The following is an 18,707-nucleotide window of genomic DNA, read 5'->3' on the forward strand; positions in this document are numbered from 1 at the left end:
TTTTTTTTAGGGGAGAAAATCCCAACCCCCTCCTGCAGGAAGACGGGAGGAATGAATGAGCAGGGAAGCAGACCGTCTCCAGACTCTGAGAAGTTAACTCTGGGAGAAAAGTTGCACAAAGTGTAACACGATACAAAGTATCATCAGAACATGAGAAAACATGCTCAGTTTGATTCATTTTCACCTCTAAACACGTTACTGAAGATGTCAAACGTACCTCTTTATCTCCGAAAGAGTTGCTCCCTCTCGTCCTAAATCCACTCTTCGGGACAAAAGTAGGATCCCAGAGGTGATTCCCCAAGTCTGGAGTGGCTCCTGAAGCCCTTCCCTGCAGTTTGTTTTAGTTTACCTCGGATCTGCTGTGCTGGATGAGGCTGAACAGGGCTCTCATCCGGATCTCAGCTCTTTGAATGGAGCTGTGGATGGCTTGAGAGTGCAGGGTCCGCCGGGCGTAGGGAGTGGCTATAGCGGCGTCTCTGGGCTGGTCCAGCGTCCCCTAATCACCTCCAGCGCAGGGGAGGGGGGGTGCGTTCACATGTCGTCGGAAATATTGCCATTAGAGATTTTCTGTCTTGGACTTTGTCTGAATTTATTAAGTTGTAATACTGTTCAGTTTTTAATCACTGTTTCAGCCACACACCCCTAGCCTTGCTGTTTGTATACCTAAACACTATAGTCTTTTGTGGGGAAATGAATGGTGGAGTTTAAGTAGAACAATTGCTCTAATAGCCTATGTCAGACATGGAGTTAGACATGCAGCCCATTACAAAATGTTTTCTCTGGTTTAAATTAAAATGAGATGTAGGCTCACATTTCATTTTTTGTTGAAGAAAAATTAATAACTTACGGAAGAGGATTAGGGCCACTGAAAAAAAATAAATAAATTGAGGTCCAACATATATTTTTTATTATTATTGTTCTAAGAAAAATGTCAGAATTCTGAGAAAAAAGTCAGAATTCTGACTTTTTTTCTCGTAATAATAATAATAATAAAAATAATAATAATAATAATAATAATAATAATAATAATAATAATAATAATAATAATAGTAACAATAAAATATATTGGATAATTTTTTTATTTTCAGTGTATTAAAGTCAGAATTCTTAGAAAAAGTAAGAATTCTGAGATCAAAGTCAGAGATGTAGGCCCAAATGTCACTTTTTGTTGAAGAAAAATGATTAGGGCCACTGGGGGAAAAAATGAAGGCCCAATATATATTTTTTTATTATTATTGTTCCAAAAAAAAGTCAGAAATCTAATAAAAAGTCATAATTCAGAAGTCAGAATAATAATAAATAAATGCCCTAATCCTCTTCCGTAATAACTTAATTAAACCATTGATGTAGAAGTTCTGAAGCAGAGTCAGGATTTACGAGCTGCACGGTAACGCAACACTAAAGTTTTCCCTTCATCCCATAAACGGATACACAATCCATCCGACAGCACAACATCCCCATCCTGTGTCTTAATGCTAGATAACACCGACTTGTTGACCCAGTGTGTAATAACTCCAGCTCTGGGCCAGTTTAATGTGCTTCCAGAGAGATTTAACATGTATTTATGACAGCTAGGAAACAAATGCTGTTCCAGACTTTTTGGAGGGGTCAAACATTTCATCTTTTCATTTAGGGCTTACTCTCTTACAGACAGTACAGGGGGTTACTTCACAAAGACTCCTTTTATTTTACACTATTTTGTGCATTATGAAGAAAGTAAGTAATTCAATCACGTACAAAGTCCTACAGCTGTTAGAAAATTCACCAAAATCATTTAATTTATCATGTTATTGTCAGTTTTGAACAAATGATGAAGAGTACTCTCCCCTCTCAATTGTGATGACCCACATATTTCCTGTCACTGCGCATGCGCCGTCCCGTTAACGCTTCCTCTTCTCTGCTGCTCATCACAGTCTGGAGGTTTAAGTTTTTATTCCACGGTCTGTTTTTGCTCAGAAAGAAGTCGTTGGTGAGTTTCTGTCTCTTTTAATTCAATGACAGGAGTAATATATTAATATTTACACTGACTACATCACTGCGTCATGGAAGTACAGGAGGCTAACAGTGAGTTAGCTAATACTGATGTTAGCCGGTGTAGTCAGGCAGGTTTAAACATCTGGTGTCCCTGCTTCTCTTATTTGTAACACATATTTCATATCTTTGGCTTTAGAAAGCATGAACACATCATGTCATTGAATAAATGTGCATCCAAACAGTGAATGCATGCTGCACAGTGTCATCGGCTATGCTAGGTCTTGATGGTTAGCCTGTATCTAACTGTCACTGCACCGTTCTATGTTATTATGGCTAGCATGAGTATACAAGTTATTCACAGAGCTCAGGGTTTATTCCACACCTACAAAAATATGTGAGGCAAACAATCAAGGACGTCTCCCTATGTCCTAGTCGTTTTGCCTGACACAGCATGCGTACCTGCCAACATTGGACTGTGATAAATAGAGAGATTTTCTGGAGCCTAACCCTGAACTGCAGATTAATATATCTAATAAACGGATATGTAAGTCAAATACTTTAAATGTCTCTTCATTTCAAGGTTTGCAGTATAATATAGCAATAAAAACATACAAGATTTAAAAAAAAATCCATGTCTTACAAATGTGACAAGTTTCATCAACATGTTTTAGAGTGAGAGGAGAGTGAGCCCCTTATTGTAATGTTAATACCATTATAGTATTATTTCAATACAGTTTTGAATGCAGGAGTCTATGTAACATGAATCTACATCTCTATGTGCTGTTTAAAGTCATTTATCAGGGTCCTTTAAGTCAGGGGTTCCCAAAAATTTCAGCCCTTGACCCCCAAAATATAGGTGCCAAAGACTTGCGACGCCCACTGTCCCTCAAAGTGATTTAATGTGGCTTCATTTAGCTGGTCTGCAGAAAATGACCCTACCTATATGAGCATGTGTCTGTGTTTCCTGTGCTGATATGAATGAACCTGCTGCTACTGATGCTTTTGATAATTAACTGTTCACTAACCCTAAACTTAGGAGTCATCTGTCGAAAAGAAAGGCAGGAAACTCATTACATTTTCTATTTTCAAGGTTTTATTTCAAGTTTAGCTACTATTTTTGTCAATATATTTTACTATAATGGGTAAAATGTACTATTTTTAGATAACTTTTGTCATTCAACTTTTTTATTGCATTTTTTCAGTATTTTTTTGTTTACCACAAGTTAACAAATTATATATAAGTAATATAAAACCAACAAAGAGAAGAAAAAAAAAAACATGTAACAAAAAAATTAACAATAATAATAAAGAAATAATAATCATAAACAGTAAAAACAGAAATGAAGATAAACATAAGAAAACAAGGTAAATAAACAAAAATATATAATAATAAATATTTTTAGATAACTTAAAAAAAAAACATTCTGGAAGACCTCTCAAGACCCCCCATTTGTGTCTCGTGACCCCCTAGGGGGTCCCGACCCACACTTTGGGAACCCCTGCTTTAAATCATATTTATGAGCTACAGCTAAATGTTATCTGACCTACAGTAACCTCTGCATCCTCAGCCTCTGCTGCTTTCTGCTCTTTATATAAAGAAGGAAGAGATTTCCTCTGCATCTCCACCTGAGGTTATCAGGTAGAGTTTAGTGATTTAATAACTTCACCTGTGATCTTGTGATAGTGACACTGTCAGCACTCTGTCATCAGATTCACACAGCTCTAAACTCTCCTGATGAACTTTAAAGAGGATGCTACATTATGGCACGTCACAACTTAAGTCAGCTATAAGAACAGGGCTAACCCACTTTAATGAGGGATAGATCAAACCATCTACAGGGAGAGGAGGGGTGGATGCTTTTTTCGGGGTTTGAGTATAAGGCTTAAGTAGAGGACTTCTTGAAAAACTGTTAGAGATTAGGGGATCCTCTTAAAAATATAGTATACAAATTAAATTAAGGTTTAAAAAAATTAAGGTATTAAAATATCTGATGGGGCACGTGCACCATTAGATTGAATTAGCATGCAACCCCCCCATATAAGTTGAAGGACACTCATTTGATTGACATCAACGTGAAATAGGGAGATTATAGGGAGAATTGACAACTCAGGAGGACAGCGGAAGAATACGGTAAAAAGTGGTAGACTCCCGCCTAAATCAGGAGTGTTGGCAGGTCTTAGCATGCGTAAATAAACTGTGAAGTAACCTTAAATCTTCAGTGATAATTGTATTTCCTTTCCTTGCTTGTTTCCATTCAAATAAACTTTTGGTCCTACACCTGATCTAATATCTTTCTCCCTTTTCTTCCAGAGTGTCTTTTATGAGTAATCAAAGGCAGCAGAAGCCTACGCTAACAGGCCAGCGTTTCAAAACCAGAAAAAGAGGTGAGGAACTTCCCAAGGAATGACGTGTGTTCCAAAATGACTATTCCCATGAACCTTTCATTCAAACAGTGTCAAATACCTACTTCCTTATCAAGTTCCATGATGGACACCTACTTGAAGTATTTTATAGTACATGCATCTAAACCCCCGAGGTCTGTTCATTGAAAGCTATGCCGATTTGATCACTCATGAGAAAGTCACAAAGTTAATTGATAGATGTGTTGTTTTCACTATCATCTGTTCAGCAGGTAGCACGAGTATAGGTTAGGACATGCCTTTGTGGATGTCTGTAATGTCAAGTAAGTAGGAAGGATTAACGTGTGTATATTTTGTCTTGCCAACAGATGAAAAGGAGAGGTTTGACCCCTCCCAGTTCCAGGAAAGCATCATACAGGGTCTGAACCAAACTGGCACAGATTTGGAAGCTGTCGCAAAGTTCCTCGATGCATCTGGTGCCAAGCTTGACTATCGACGCTATGCTGAAACTCTGTTTGACATCCTGGTGGCTGGTGGAATGCTGGGTAAGTAAGAGGCACAACGTTTGTATTTGCTCTACCTTGGGAAAAAAAAATACTCACAAAATGTTAAATTTGCCAAAAAACAGACTGTTTCAGCATAACTATCAAATGTATGATCATTAATAGGGGTGTAACGATTCATCTACTACATCGATGTATCGATTTATATTCCTATGATCTGGCCTTTGAGACGACATATATTGATTAAAGATCGTTTTAAAAGGTAATAAATCGATTGGATCCATACTTGGAAATAACACATTGGATTTAAGCACGGCAGACTTTATATGGATGTGTTTTTTTTTATCTTTTAATGATAAAGACGTTAAACGTTACTCAATCCAGGCTGCCTGTCTGTGACGTCATCGCCACACACCAGCAGACAACAGAACATAGCATGGTGGATGACAGAGGAGAAGCCGGCGAGCGAGAAATGATCAAGCCACCATTGTGGTCCAGTGTGTGGAAACACTTTGGCATTTGCAAAGACGGAGATGTTCTAAATAAGTCGCTCGCTGTTTGAAGGATATGTAAAGGTCAAGTAAAGTTACCACGGCAACACCACAAATGTATCCAACCACCTACTAAGGCGCCATGGGATTTCACACAACGCAGACCGTGCAGGCACCTCTTGCAGCGTTCATGAAGGTAACATCAGCTCTGCAGAAGCCTCAGGCCTCTCCAGCATGTTAAGTCAGAGACTAGGACAAAACTCGACCCAGGCCAAAAACATCATGACAACAACAGGAATCTAGGACTGTCTAGTATCAAGGGATTTATTTCACAGTCACACTGGTTGAATCTTTGGCTAAAAAGTTACTGAATAGATTTCAAGTCACTGAATGGTTTCGGATCGTATCTTTCTAAATGAACCAATATTGTCCTTTAATCGTATTGTTAACCACGACTCATGATATGAATCAAATCATTGTTAAAAAGAATCGTTACACCCCTAATCCTTAATGTGTACTATAAGAGTAATAACACAGGGAATGTTTACATTAATAAGTCAGCTTTATTTACCTGCTCACAAAGTCATGCAAAGTGAATCATCTCATTGAACCCAAGAAAGATAAAGCTCACAACATCAAGAATATGTGTTTCTTTTCAGCCCCAGGGGGGACCCTGTCAGATGACGTGACCCCCACTGAGTTCTGTCTCTTCAAAGCAAACGAGGACATAGAGACCATGCAGGCTTATGCACAGGTGAATGTTATAATAAGACCCCAATTCCATGCAAGCTGGGATGCTTCATTAAAAGGGTAATGGAGACAGAAATTATGATGATAAGCTTAACATTTTCAGTCTGTGACAGGTGACTGCAGACAGCCCACTTTATCACCAGGACTCTTCTACGGCACCATGCTGTTGCAGAGGGATTTTACAATAGCATTAACGATCAATCAGTCAATCTTTATTTGTATAGCGCCAAATCACAACAAACGTTATCTCAAGACGCTTTTACAAACAGAGCAGGTCTAGACCACTCTATGTCAAATTATGAACAGAGACCCAACACCAAGACAGGATAAGACTCAGTCTGACCCCACCTTAATCCACCATGAGCATTGCACCTCACAGTATTTAGCTAGTTACAGCGGCGAGGAAAAACTTCCTTTAACAGGCAGAAACCTCAAGCAGAACCAGACTCATGTTAGACAGACATCTGCCTCGACCGAGTTGGGTCTGGAAAGAGGGATAGAGGAGAATAAGAGAGAGAGAGAGAGAGAGAGAGGTGATAGTGATGAGACGATGAGGCGAGTAGTAGTAGCTGTTGTCGCTGGAGTCTGGAACATCCACAGCAGGAGGACGTCTACGGCAGCTCAGAGGAACCTACGAGACAAGGGAGCTCAGGGACTCCAGAAAGGTCTATGGTTAGTAACTTTAATGGGACAGGCAGAGTTAAAGTAAGTGATTAGGGGGTTGGATCCCAGTGTATCAGTGCCCAGTTTAGGCAGTCTAAGCCTATAGCAGCATAACTAAGAGCTGGTCCAAGATGTCAACGATGTCTTTCCAGATGTGTAAGCTCTCCATGCTAAAGGCCCTTATGCGTCCCCATACCATCAGGGATGCTACCCTTTGAACTACGTGCTGAGAACAAACCGGTTGGTCCCTCTATTGCTTACAGAGAAGCACGTGGTGGTCAGATTTTCATTCATCAGACCTCAGGATAGTTTTCCACTTCACCTCAGTCCATCTTAAACGGGCTCAGACCTAGAAGAGTCACCGGTTTCCTCTTTGCATGGTGCATTTTCAACCTGCATTTGTGATTGCAGTGAAGAATTGTGTTCACAGACAATGTTTTTTTGAAGCGATTTTTATCCCATGCAGTGACTTCCACTATAGAGCCTCTTTAAAATACCTTGTTTTATATCCAGTCATGTCTCTAACCTGTTGCAAAAGAGATGGCTGATGTTCTTCCAGGTGTTTTTTGTAGTATAACATACCTTTGACGGTGTTTTGTTGTCCCTGTCCCGAATTTTTTGAAAGTATTACTAGCCTCAAATTTAAAATAAGCACATCTTTTTCATAAAACGGTTAGGTTTTTCCCTTTTTAATATACGATTAGTTGTCTTTGCATGATTTTAAATAATTACGTTGATTTAAATGATTTGCAAACTATCAAATTCTGTATTTTTAAAGATATGTAACTGTTTTATGCCCCTTTCTTATCAGGGTTGTATTAAAGTCAGTAAAAATAATACAACATATAAAGACTTGTTCTTTGTGTCTACCAGGTCTTTAACAAGCTCATCAGGCGTTACAAATACTTGGAGAAAGGTTTTGAGGAGGAGATCAAAAAGGTTTGTATTTCAATAGAATTATCTTCAACAAACACAGAGTGCTTGTTAATTTTGAACTCATGAACATGATTCTCAATCCCCAAAACTTAAATTTTCTATGAATATACTGTGTGTCTGAATCACTTCAGCGTACAGGATTCTGTTTATGTTTGCTCTTTGGCAGCTGCTGCTGTTTCTCAAGGGCTTCTCGGAGTCTGAGCGCAACAAGCTGGCCATGCTAACAGGGATTCTGTTGGCCAACGGCAATATCTCTGCTTCCATTCTCAGCAGCCTCTTCAATGAGAACCTCGTCAAAGAAGGTACGCGTTCCTCTGCCTCGTAGGCGTGTTGCTTTGTTGTTTGCAGCTTTCCAGATAGTCCACAAGCAGAATAAGTTTAGTGAATATGAAATAATTTGTTGTGAAAGGGTGGAGGAGAATCATCTGAGACCCTCAGATTAATCAGAATGAAAGATAAAGATCGTCTTCATCTCTTTAGTACCTTTGATTCTTCTTATTTTGTTCAAAGTAGTATCCTCATTGTCTCTTGTTATTAATCCCAGTGTTCTCCTTCTGTACCTGTCTTTTAGAAATGTTTGATTAATTGTCTTCTGGGTTGTGAACAACATTTACCTTAATGAATTGAAATACTAATGTCCACCTTTACGGTTGGTAATCAATAGTCATGTCTTATCGGTGGTATCTATGAGAGACACATACTTGCTGTTAAACTCATTCAGTCAGCTAAATCTGATTGGTCGTGCTCTGCACGGGTCATTTTTGGTTCAATTTTCCAGAATGATTTCATAAATGTTTAATTCTAGTGGTTATTGATTTGTTGGTCTGCGATTTGCAGACCAACTTAGTCATGTTGAACACTTGTGATGGAAGGCTGTTCTGTTCGTTTATTACTTGTGGCTTTTTGATTTGCTCTCATCAATAACTAAACTCTCAGTACTGTTATTACTTTTTTTACCCCTAGACATTAATACAGCATTTAGCATTGTCCTTTAATATTGAAATTACGGGACTATTTAGAATTATATTGTGCAGAAAGGTATCATTTGAGGATTAAAAAAAAAAATATATATATATATATTATTATTATTATTATTATTATTATTATTATTATTATTATTTCTTATTTCAATGTATTATTATTATTATTATTATTATTATTATTATTATTATTATTATTTAAAGGTGACATATCACGCTTTTTTCATCAATATATATTGGTCTAAGAGGTCCCCAAAACATGTCTTTAAAGTTTATGCTCAAAAAAACCCTTTGAAATCAGATTTTGGCATGCCTGAAAAGCCCTCTTCTTCAGTCCTCCTCAGAACACTCTGTTTTCTCTCTGACCACGCCCCCTCAGGAAGTGGATGTGCCCTCGGCTCTCGGGCACGTTGATCTAATGTTTACATGTTGGCTGAATATACACGGCTGCTCACAGATCACGTTACTTCAACCCTCTGAATCTGATCCAGAATCTGATCCTGACGGAGAGGCGCCTGTAGCAGGACCTTTCTGAAGGATTGGTCACAGATTTAGTGTTTCTTGTTGTTTTATTTATCAGTATGTCGACGTGTGTCTTGGTACACAGCTACTAACATGTAGCTATGTGGCTTTGCTAACTAGCGCTAGCACTTATCCATGATAAATAAAAATCATCCACTAGATCTTCAAATCTGCAGGCCTGGGGAGTAAACTTGACCTCTACCAGAAAGGCAGCAGGACCTTTCTGAAGGATTGGTCACAGATTTAGTGTTTCTTGTTGTTTTATTTGTCAGTATGTCGACGTGTGTCTTGGTACACAGCTACAGCTACAGCTACAGCTACAGCTACAGCCATGTAGCTATGTGGCTATGCTAATTAGCGCTAGCACTTATCCATGATAAATAAAAATCATCCACTAGATCTTCAAATCTGGGAGTAAAACCGACCTTTGTATTTATTAAGACAGCCTACAACTAGCATGCCTCCCTCCTAAGCTCCTTGTTCCCACACATTTGTGCAGGTAATGAAAAACAGAGGGGAGATTCAGTATTATTTTATACAGTCTATGGGCTGAACAAGCTCCGAGCTCTGACTCTGTGACAGACCGGATATTGTTGTGACGTAACAAAAACACTGAAGTCTGAAACGGCTCGTTTCACACACATTTACAGAAAGGTGGAGCAATCAAAACAGGGGCAGAATGGATTTTTTTAATTCTCGGGGGGTTTGTAGACATGCCAGGGAAACATATTTCAGGTAGAGAACCATTAAAAAGTCCATTTTGCATATGTCACCTTTAATGAGTTATATTTAGGGGGCATTTTTTCTCTATTAATAGGACAGCTTAAGAGAGAGGAACAGTTGGGAGTAGAGCGTTTTTATTATTTTTTATCCAATCTATGGGGCTCAGTATTTCACCTCCATGTATACCAATGCAAGTACTTGGAAGTGAGAATAAACTGACTCTGATTCAGCAAGGGGTCGAACCAGGGACCTCTGTGAAGACCTCTGGATACGGGGCACGCTTTGACCGCTGTGCCACCGGCGCCCCATCATCTGTATTATTATTATTCATTATTTGTTCATTATTTATTATTATTTTATTAGTTATATTTTTGGGCCATCATTTAATCAATGATCTTTGAAGTGAGAATAAACTGATTCTGATTCAGCAAAAGGTCAAGGCAAAGGGTCGAACCAGCGACCCTTGTGACGAACTCTGTACATGGGGCACGCTTGGACCGCTATGCCACCGGCGCCCCTTCATTTGAGGACATTTTGATAGCCAACTTGCTCACAAGTGACTACGCTGAAAAAACTAATATCCCCTCGTGTCTGAACGAACTATAATCTTTCCATTATGAAACTATACTCTGGATTTTTAAATGTCTGCACTGAAGCATTTATTTATAGGCATGCCTAAAAAGTGCTTCGGACCAGTTACGTCAGAGACAGCATTTGATCAGCTTGTCTTCAATCTTCTTGTTAAAGATAATCCAACATGCACACAGAAGTGCATTCCCCGACTTGTATTTCCTCACATTAGTTTAAGTTTGTAGTTTAAGTTGACGACCGACATACACTTACTCTACATCAGCATGAGAGAACTTAATTAGTTTCCTTTAGCCTTAGAGAAGTATTACTGAAAGGAAGAGTAAATGAGGCCATCATTAGTGTGAATAGGATTTAATGGTCTCATTATATAGACAGTTTTTGTTTGCTCTGACCTGAGCAAAAGCTGTGTATGGCATCAAATGATGGGCTGTTTAGCTAAATGTAGTGTTGTAGTGAAGACCACATCAACCAAGACAAGACCAAGACAATGAGGGATCCAGACCGAGTCAAGATCAAGACCAAGGCAGGGCAAGACCGAGACAAGACCAATACCAAGACCAAGACCATATATATCAATGAAAAATCATTATTAGAGTTAACAAAATAAAAGACTTCAGTTTATTTTGTTTAAGTTTGCTTTAAATACAGTTGACAACAACAAACAAGGTTTGGTTTTATCTTTGTTGCCTTTCTTTTGACGCTCTGTGAGAGACTTTTGACTCCTTAAGTTTTGTTTTGATCATCGTTAGTTTAACTTTGGCTTTAGATTAAAGTTCAAACTGTGTTTTCTGTTGCCTGTGATCTCAGGAGAGGTAGGAGGTCGTAGCACTAACTGTGCAGGAGGATTTTGTTGAGCCTTTCTTTTCTCATTAGTTGTGTGCATTTTTAAATTTTCTTTAGATAATATTTGTAGTGTTTTTATCTGATGGGTTATAGGTGTTGACACAGAGTGCATCAGTGGTGGTCTCGACCAGTCTTGATATAAAATCCAGAGTTCACCCAGTCCGAGACCGAGACAAGACCGAGTAAAAATGCTTTCGATTCCGAGACGAGACCGAGACCTTAAATAAGTGGTCTCGAGACCAAGACCGGTCATGAGTACTGCAACACTAGCTAAATGTAACATGACCTGTAAAATCTTACAACAGAAATAGACAAATTGTATGTTGCTGATGTTGTCTGAAATCATATTGCATATAATTTAGATATAAATGCATATTCAGTACACCTGTGGTCTCTGCATTATTGTTTTTCCAGGCACTGTGCCCTTTAAAAACCTGTCTTATTGCATCCTGTGGAGTTGTTTACATATATCTTACTCAGGCCCAACTTTATCCCGGCAGGTCTGTCAGCAACAGCTGACTGAAATGTTTTGCATTTGTTCAGGTGTTTCAGCATCCTTCGCTGTAAAACTCTTTAAATCCTGGCTTTCTGAAAAGGACATCTGCTCCGTTGCTGCCAGTCTCCGAAAGGTTGGCATGGACAACAGGCTCATGGTGAGAACGACGACTTAAACACAATCTAAGATGCTGCAAGGTTAACTGTGTGTGTTCACTCTAAGTGAAAGATTTTAATGAACGTTAGTTGCATATACTATGCATGAATTCTACCGAGTTTCAAGCTATGGTGGCTTACAGAGCTCAGGCACTTAATGGCAATTAATAGCCCTTTAAATGCTTTAGGAGGCTCGCCTGGCCGGGGACTGCCTCCATATTTGACTGTGTGTTTTTTTAGGAGCTGTTCCCTGCCAACAAGCGCAGTTGTGAGCACTTCTCAAAGTACTTCACAGACGCTGGGCTCAAGGAGATTTCGGACTTTGCCAGGAACCAGCAGTCCATAGGGGCTCGCAAGGAGTTACAGAAAGAGCTTCAGGAGCAGATGTCACGTGGGGACCCGCTCAAAGATGTAAGTCTTGTCTGGTTTTTCAGCTCCTTATACATTAAGAGTGTATTAGGACATCACACCACTGAGGATGGCACTTTGGAATGCTTTCTTCTTTTCCTGTGTCACTTTTCATCGGAGTAAATGATGAATGAAATCAATGTCCACATTTTATCTGTTCCTGCATGTCTGATGTTCTTATTACAACAGACATCAGCAGGATGTTGATTACCCATAGGCCCCTGCATATGCTGGCCATGGTTTGTCTGCTTGGCTTATAATGTCTGTTCCATCTCCGCTCGGGTCTGACAGATCATCGCCTACGTCCGAGAGGAAATCAAGAAGAACAACATCTCCGAGCAGACGATGATTGGACTAATTTGGTCCAGCATTATGAGCTCGGTGGAGTGGAACAAGAAAGAGGAGCTGGTCACAGAACAAGCCATCAAACACTTAAAGGTAATGCATCTCATGTATGCCTCCTCTGATCATCGACTGTGTGGCGGTCCGGAGCGCACACTCCGAAATGAGAGATCTAAAGAAACCTACAAATTTCCCTCTAAAATGATGTCTCAGGGATGTTTTAAAATCCAGGCTGCTATAGGCTTTGAACTTTGAAGAGAAGATAATTGATTTACTAACCCAAAGCCACTCCACCGGCAGAGTGGAAGTAATCAGAGAAATATCCAGAATGTGTTTTTTTCTTTTCTCTGTGAGGTCCAGAAACCTCCCACACACCCCGCGTGAATCTAACGATTTCTGTAACTCCCTGTTCTACATCCGCAGCAATACAGCCCCCTTTTGAAGGCGTTTACCTCCCAGGGTCTCTCTGAGCTGACTCTCCTGCTGAAGATCCAGGAGTACTGTTATGATAACATCCACTTCATGAAGGCTTTCCAGAAAATTGTTGTCCTGCTCTACAAAGGTGAGTCCTGTTTGTCCATGAAGCTCCTTTGTTTGATCTCTCACTGTCAAGAAACTGAACTTGTAAGCGAGGTGCGACTGAAGCCGTGTGGCCAGCAGCAGTTGCAGCTAAAGTTAGTCTAGATTGATGTTGCTGCCTCCAGAGTTGTTTTTCTCGAGCACCTGCAGACATGGCACCATAAACAAAATATTTATGTTCTCTCTCTCTCTCTTTTTTTTTTGTCTTCAGCTGATGTTTTGAGTGAGGAGGCGATTCTGAAGTGGTACAACGAAGCCCACCTTGCCAAAGGAAAGAGCGTGTTCCTTGAGCAGATGAAAAAGTTTGTGGAATGGTTGAAGAACGCAGAGGAGGGTAAACACTCCGACACCCCTTTTCCACTGAGGCAGTTTTACACCTTTTGACCAACTCAAACCTGGTTGTAGTTCCCTGCTTGTTCAACTTTGAACTCGAGCCCGTGGAAGAGCCACGTCATGACATCACTTCTACGTGACTGCTTTTCCCAGAATCACTAGCGCGAACTTTCCCTCACAATAACAACGATGGCGGACAACGTAGCATGCCTGCTGGTGTTGCTCCTGGCTTCTCGTAATCACATGAGGTCCTGAAGAGAACTCATCCAACTTTACCAACACTTCTGTGCTGCTCGTCAGGCTTTACATGGCGACTTCACCCCTCGCCCCTGATGTAAGCAGTTCGCGGTTCTAGACCAGCAAAGAGAAACTGCCTCGGCGGAAAAGGAGTATTTCAGGGCCGGCTCGGAAAAGACAAACAAAACGAGTTTCCAACATTTTCCTGCAGCGAAAAAATAACAAATATGAAGCTAATGGATTCCAAGGCTAAGCAGTGGTCAGTTGAGGAAACAAGCTGCCTCCTTGCGGTTTGGTCCTCCAAAACAAGGTGGAGGGATCGACCAGGACTGAATACAGGGAAAGTTCTTGTAGCGCTGCTGGGAAAAGCGGTCACATAGAAGTGACTTCATGACGTGGCTCTTCCATGGGCTCGAGAGGGTGGAAAACAAACTGGGGCCGGGTTGGTTCGCAAGTTAAACCAGCTGCCAACCAGCATGAGCACCAGCCCAGAACTAGAACCAGGTTTGCGTTGGTCGAAGAGGGGTACCAGCCTCCTCTTTTTCTTCCCATCGCCAACCTGTAGGTCGTCAAATTGATCCGCGTCAGTGCCGTATCTCATTTGTGCCGGTGTGTCTGTGTCTCCTGCGTCCCTTTCTTGTGTGAATGACATTGAGGGTGATCTCTGTGTGCATCGATGTTGGAGCGGTTTGCTGACTTGAGGTTTTCTTTCTTCCAGAATCTGAGTCTGAGGAGGAGGAGGCAGACTGAGGACCTCTCGCTCTAACTACCACCTTCATTTCTATTTAACATTAACAAACATTAGAGGACTGTCTTTATTTCTTTATGTTGTTCCTTTTCTACGTCCTACCTCCTCATATCTAGTTAAACTGTAATGTAAGGGCTCAAAAATGGTTCTTATTTCTGACATGTTTTCTTTCTGAATCTATGCTTGTACTCTTCTTTACACTCCTCCAGGAGCTGGTCACAGTGCCACGTTTAGCTGAATAGATCATAACCCCTTTCAGGCAACAAAGGGGGCCTTTTTCTTTTTTTCTTTTTTTTGGGGGGGATACATGGTTCCCTTTAAAATTAGCCTGTTTGGAGGCACATTTCACAGCTATTATATTTAGTCATGGAGCTCTTATTTCCCCGAGGCCCATCTGTGTTACCATGATATCTTTCTGCTCTGAAAGGGAAACTCTTCTGTAACTTCATTCAAATTCTGCCAATCATGTGACAGACTTTCAATTTTGGCCAGTTTTATGTAGATTCTGTCGGTGATGCAGATGTGCCATTTCAAACACTAATGGTTGCATTGCCCCCTGAAATGACTCTTAAATTGTTCTATACATCTTCTGTAACAGAGCCCCTCTAGCATTGTACTTTTTTTTTTCCTTTACCATACAGTTTGACTTTTTGAAATAAATGAAAATAAATGGTTTTCATTACGACTGCATTAACTGCTGCATTTTGTCACATCAAAAAATGATTAAGGTATGAGTGTATTTTGGAGAAGTATTATGAGCACTTACAGGAAATTAGCAGAACATTTCAGTTATATATGCGCAGCTGATCACATGGAAAAAAGTTGTTGTAGACATTCAGGTAACTCCATCTGTTGTGTCAGAGATCAACCTGTGTTCCATCAAAATTTCCCATTGGTTAAACTCTTCAAGCCTCACCTAATCAAGTAATCAAGAAAGGCAGCGTAGCATGCGTGACCTGAGGTGCAAACAACCATCTCATTCACCTCACTCCTATCCCACTTTAAATGGTAATTATGGCTCAGTCAGGCATGCAAAAATGAGAGTGAGATGGTGATTCAAGATGTTATGAAAACGAAGGTCCATGCACATTCATTACTACAAGTCATTTTACAAAGTCTAAAAAAACAGGCCACTCATATTAATGCTGTGGAACACATTCAGAGTTGTTAGTGCATCTCTAACCTCATGTCTGGCTGTGGGTGGTAAACTTTGACTGTCAGGAAACTTTTGATTTTCCAACCAACCAAAATTTCCATTTCATACTTTCTACATCAGTAGCTCTAGACATCAAACAAGTATTGAAGTGCGACTCTTATCTTTTCTTGTTGAAAGGATTTATTCATGCATGCTTGACAATTTTTTTGTATTGTTCCAGAGGAAATGTATCAACTTCAGCTCAAGCTATCACACAGACTGCTGCCTAGGCCTTGAGTGAATTTGAAAGGATATAGTTAGAAGTATAATACATAAGTAGACATGAAAACAAACAGCCGAATAGAAGCTGTTTATACCGCTGTGTACAGTGACATTGCTAAATAGAATGCATAATGTAACCTATGTAAGTCAATGTCGGCAAGCATATTAATAATGACTACACTACAGTACAGCACAAAGAACACTCTTGACTGATAATTGGTTTCACTCAGTACCAACAGATGGCAGTAAGTCCTTAAGAGAGGCTGCATCCTCATATTAAGTCCTAGTTTTAAGAGTCAAGCTCATCCAGAAAATGCCATTTTAAAGAAACCAGGCTAGAAAGTATTAGACACAGGCAGCACTACAAAGTATCTGACATGAGTATTTTTTCTACCTTCCTGTCCCAGGAGGATTTGTTTGCTTTTTGGTTTTATTTAGTCTCTCTAAAGAACATGAAACAATTTGGGAGAGTGACAAGCCAGCAGGGGAAAACACGACTGCTTTTAAGATTTGTATGTGAGAGCACATTTAAGTGGGTGCAGTGCTGAATAACAATAATGCCCCCCAACACCAACCCCTTCCTTTGCAGAGTATTGGCAATGCCATCTTGGTGAGACTGTTATCTTAGTGTTACCAGCACTGTCACACACATCCAGAGCTCCTCCCTGCATGCCATTTTGTACAGGCACTGGGCATGGTCTCATACTGGAGAGAGCTGTGGTATAATGAGCTGTGCACACTGTGCCCTGGCACATCTGTTTGTTTTGCACATTTGCCATTTTGCAAATGCATACGCTGCTTCACATACAAAGGGTATCCCAAGGCGTTGCTGTTTGTTTTTACACAGGTGTATCTCAAGGCATCGCAGCCTTTAACACATGTCTCAATGACACTGAGGCCAGAGGCATCCGCATTCCCTCAGTGACTTTTTGTACATGTTTTCATCTCATCATCCTCCAGCAATCACAGAAAGAAGTAATCATTTTGTTCAATGGCATGAAAAACATGTCAGAGGAAAATAGAAGAGAACATTGACTTAATTTATTTTTGAAAAATTCTGTCTCAGTAAAACTTCCTGCTTGAATTGAACAGAGCGGCACAATGTGCCAGGATATGCCAGGGGAGTTGTGGAGAGCAATTATTCTGGATTTCACACTGCAGCTTTGGTCAGTAAACATGACACAGACTGCAATGCAGAACTCATCCGAATAATGTCACAAAACTGAGACAGATGAGGCATAAAGAAGAAGAAATGTATATAAATATACATTCTTTTAATGAGGGATAGTCTTAGCTTTCAACCAAGAATACAAACCCCCTCGGACCGTGACATGATGAGCACAGCACTAAAGCTACACAGTTTTTTTGTGCAGAGTGTAAGTGATATGTGTTTGCTCTGCATTTAAAGTAGCATTGTGTCACAGCCCAGTTTTTTCTGCTCTGCTGATGCTTTATTTATGGGAGACCACCTTAATGCAACGGCTTAGCACCCAGGTGAATATGGAAATGAGGATCAACATGTTGACTCACTCAATGCCACCAGTTTGTCCTTGGATCAACTCATGCCAAACATCCCAAAGCATTGCAGCCTCCCAACCTCAATGCAGTCATATTATGGACAACTGAGCACCTCTGTGACAGAAAATAGCAGCTAAGCTCTTAAAACCATGAGGGCTGAAGAGTTTCTGGGTTATAGGCTGACAGACGCTGCTATCTGTCAGCTGTCCCCGCTCAGCTCCTGTTGGTCTCTCTCTCAGTCCCCGGAGGAAAAGCTGCCATCCTCACAAGCTTTGTCTGCTGGAGGCAGCCAGAACATAGCTGCCTTTTAAATGTTGTGGCCTGAAACTATTATTCTCAAGGTTATTCATCATGTGTAATACTTCTGTTCCAGAGGCAGCTTAATTAAAGGTGACAACTATAGGTTTGAACCTCAAGACCTGCCTGCTGCTGGCCGAGTTAAAGCACAAAGTGTACAGTCTTTGGGCTGAGTCTGTATAATGTACGTATACTGTATGTATACTGTAATTCCAGTGGTGTAGTATTGCTTTGGGATGTAGCTATTAATGTTTACAACTTATTAAGAAAATTAAAGGGGAAAATGATAGTTGAAATTGCTGTTTTATCCCCAAATAACAATAATAGAATGGGTTGGATATAAAAAAAAAGACCCCCTTTCCTATTAAAATATTTAAAATACAAGGACTTGACTGGAATCCTTTGAGACATGAAGAACTACTTAAAGAAGCAACCATCACAGTGCATTTTTAGTCCGTCTCAGAATATCAGAAGTTCTGAAATTCATGTTGACTGAAAAAAAATGTTATGTTATAGTTTATTAGCATTTTGTGAAAGAGAATATTCCATCCATCCATTATCTGCACAGCTTATCCTGTTCAGGTTCGCATGGGGGGGCTAGAGCCTATCCCAGCTGTCATTGGACGCAAGGCAGGGTCCACACTGGACAGGTCGCCAGCCTATCACAGAGCTTACATGTAGAGACAGACAACCATTCATGCTCACACTCACTCCTAGGAGAATATTGTCTCAGAAAATGAGATACACTTGATGTGCTGCAATTGTGTCTTATCTCCCTAAGACTGTGTGACACTTTAAATGGGTTAATGTGAACTCGGTGGATTATTTAATCTAATAAAA

General features: G+C 40.2%; 2 protein-coding genes across 4 annotated transcripts in view; one reads left to right on the forward strand and one right to left on the reverse strand.

Moving 5' to 3' along the window:
* The window catches only part of myo1b (myosin IB), an 86,162-nt gene extending 85,655 nt beyond the window's left edge, over positions 1–507 (reverse strand). Inside the window, exon 1 of one of the 3 annotated variants that reach the window (XM_034693485.1) lies at positions 218–507. The gene's annotated coding sequence lies outside the window, so the exon portion shown is untranslated. The remainder of the gene's footprint in view (positions 1–217) is intronic. The other 2 variants (XM_034693483.1, XM_034693484.1) reach the window with 2 other exon arrangements.
* Positions 508–1,842: 1,335 nt separating this feature from the next.
* LOC117820659 (basic leucine zipper and W2 domain-containing protein 1-A) lies at positions 1,843–15,317 on the forward strand. Its single transcript, XM_034694507.1, has 12 exons — positions 1,843–1,969; positions 4,286–4,359; positions 4,704–4,880; positions 5,989–6,083; positions 7,616–7,681; positions 7,845–7,980; positions 11,881–11,990; positions 12,229–12,399; positions 12,688–12,834; positions 13,162–13,300; positions 13,529–13,651; positions 14,606–15,317. Exons 2-12 carry the CDS (start codon positions 4,296–4,298, stop codon positions 14,635–14,637), a joined length of 1,260 nt encoding a protein of 419 aa, XP_034550398.1. The 5' UTR covers positions 1,843–1,969; positions 4,286–4,295; the 3' UTR covers positions 14,638–15,317.
* The last annotated feature ends 3,390 nt before the right edge of the window (positions 15,318–18,707 follow it).

The sequence above is a fragment of the Notolabrus celidotus genome, chromosome 10 (assembly GCF_009762535.1).
Source record: "Notolabrus celidotus isolate fNotCel1 chromosome 10, fNotCel1.pri, whole genome shotgun sequence".
In the NCBI taxonomy this organism is placed as follows: Eukaryota; Metazoa; Chordata; class Actinopteri; order Labriformes; family Labridae; genus Notolabrus; species Notolabrus celidotus.

Coding starts and splice junctions, on each gene's coding strand:
- LOC117820659 (XM_034694507.1), top strand. CDS start 4,296: ATGAGTAATCAAAGGCAGCAGAAGCCTACGCTAACAGGCCAGCGTTTC. Junction 4,360..4,703: donor TTTCAAAACCAGAAAAAGAG/GTGAGGAACTTC, acceptor TCTTGCCAACAG/ATGAAAAGGAGAGGTTTGAC. Junction 7,981..11,880: donor TGAGAACCTCGTCAAAGAAG/GTACGCGTTCCT, acceptor GCATTTGTTCAG/GTGTTTCAGCATCCTTCGCT.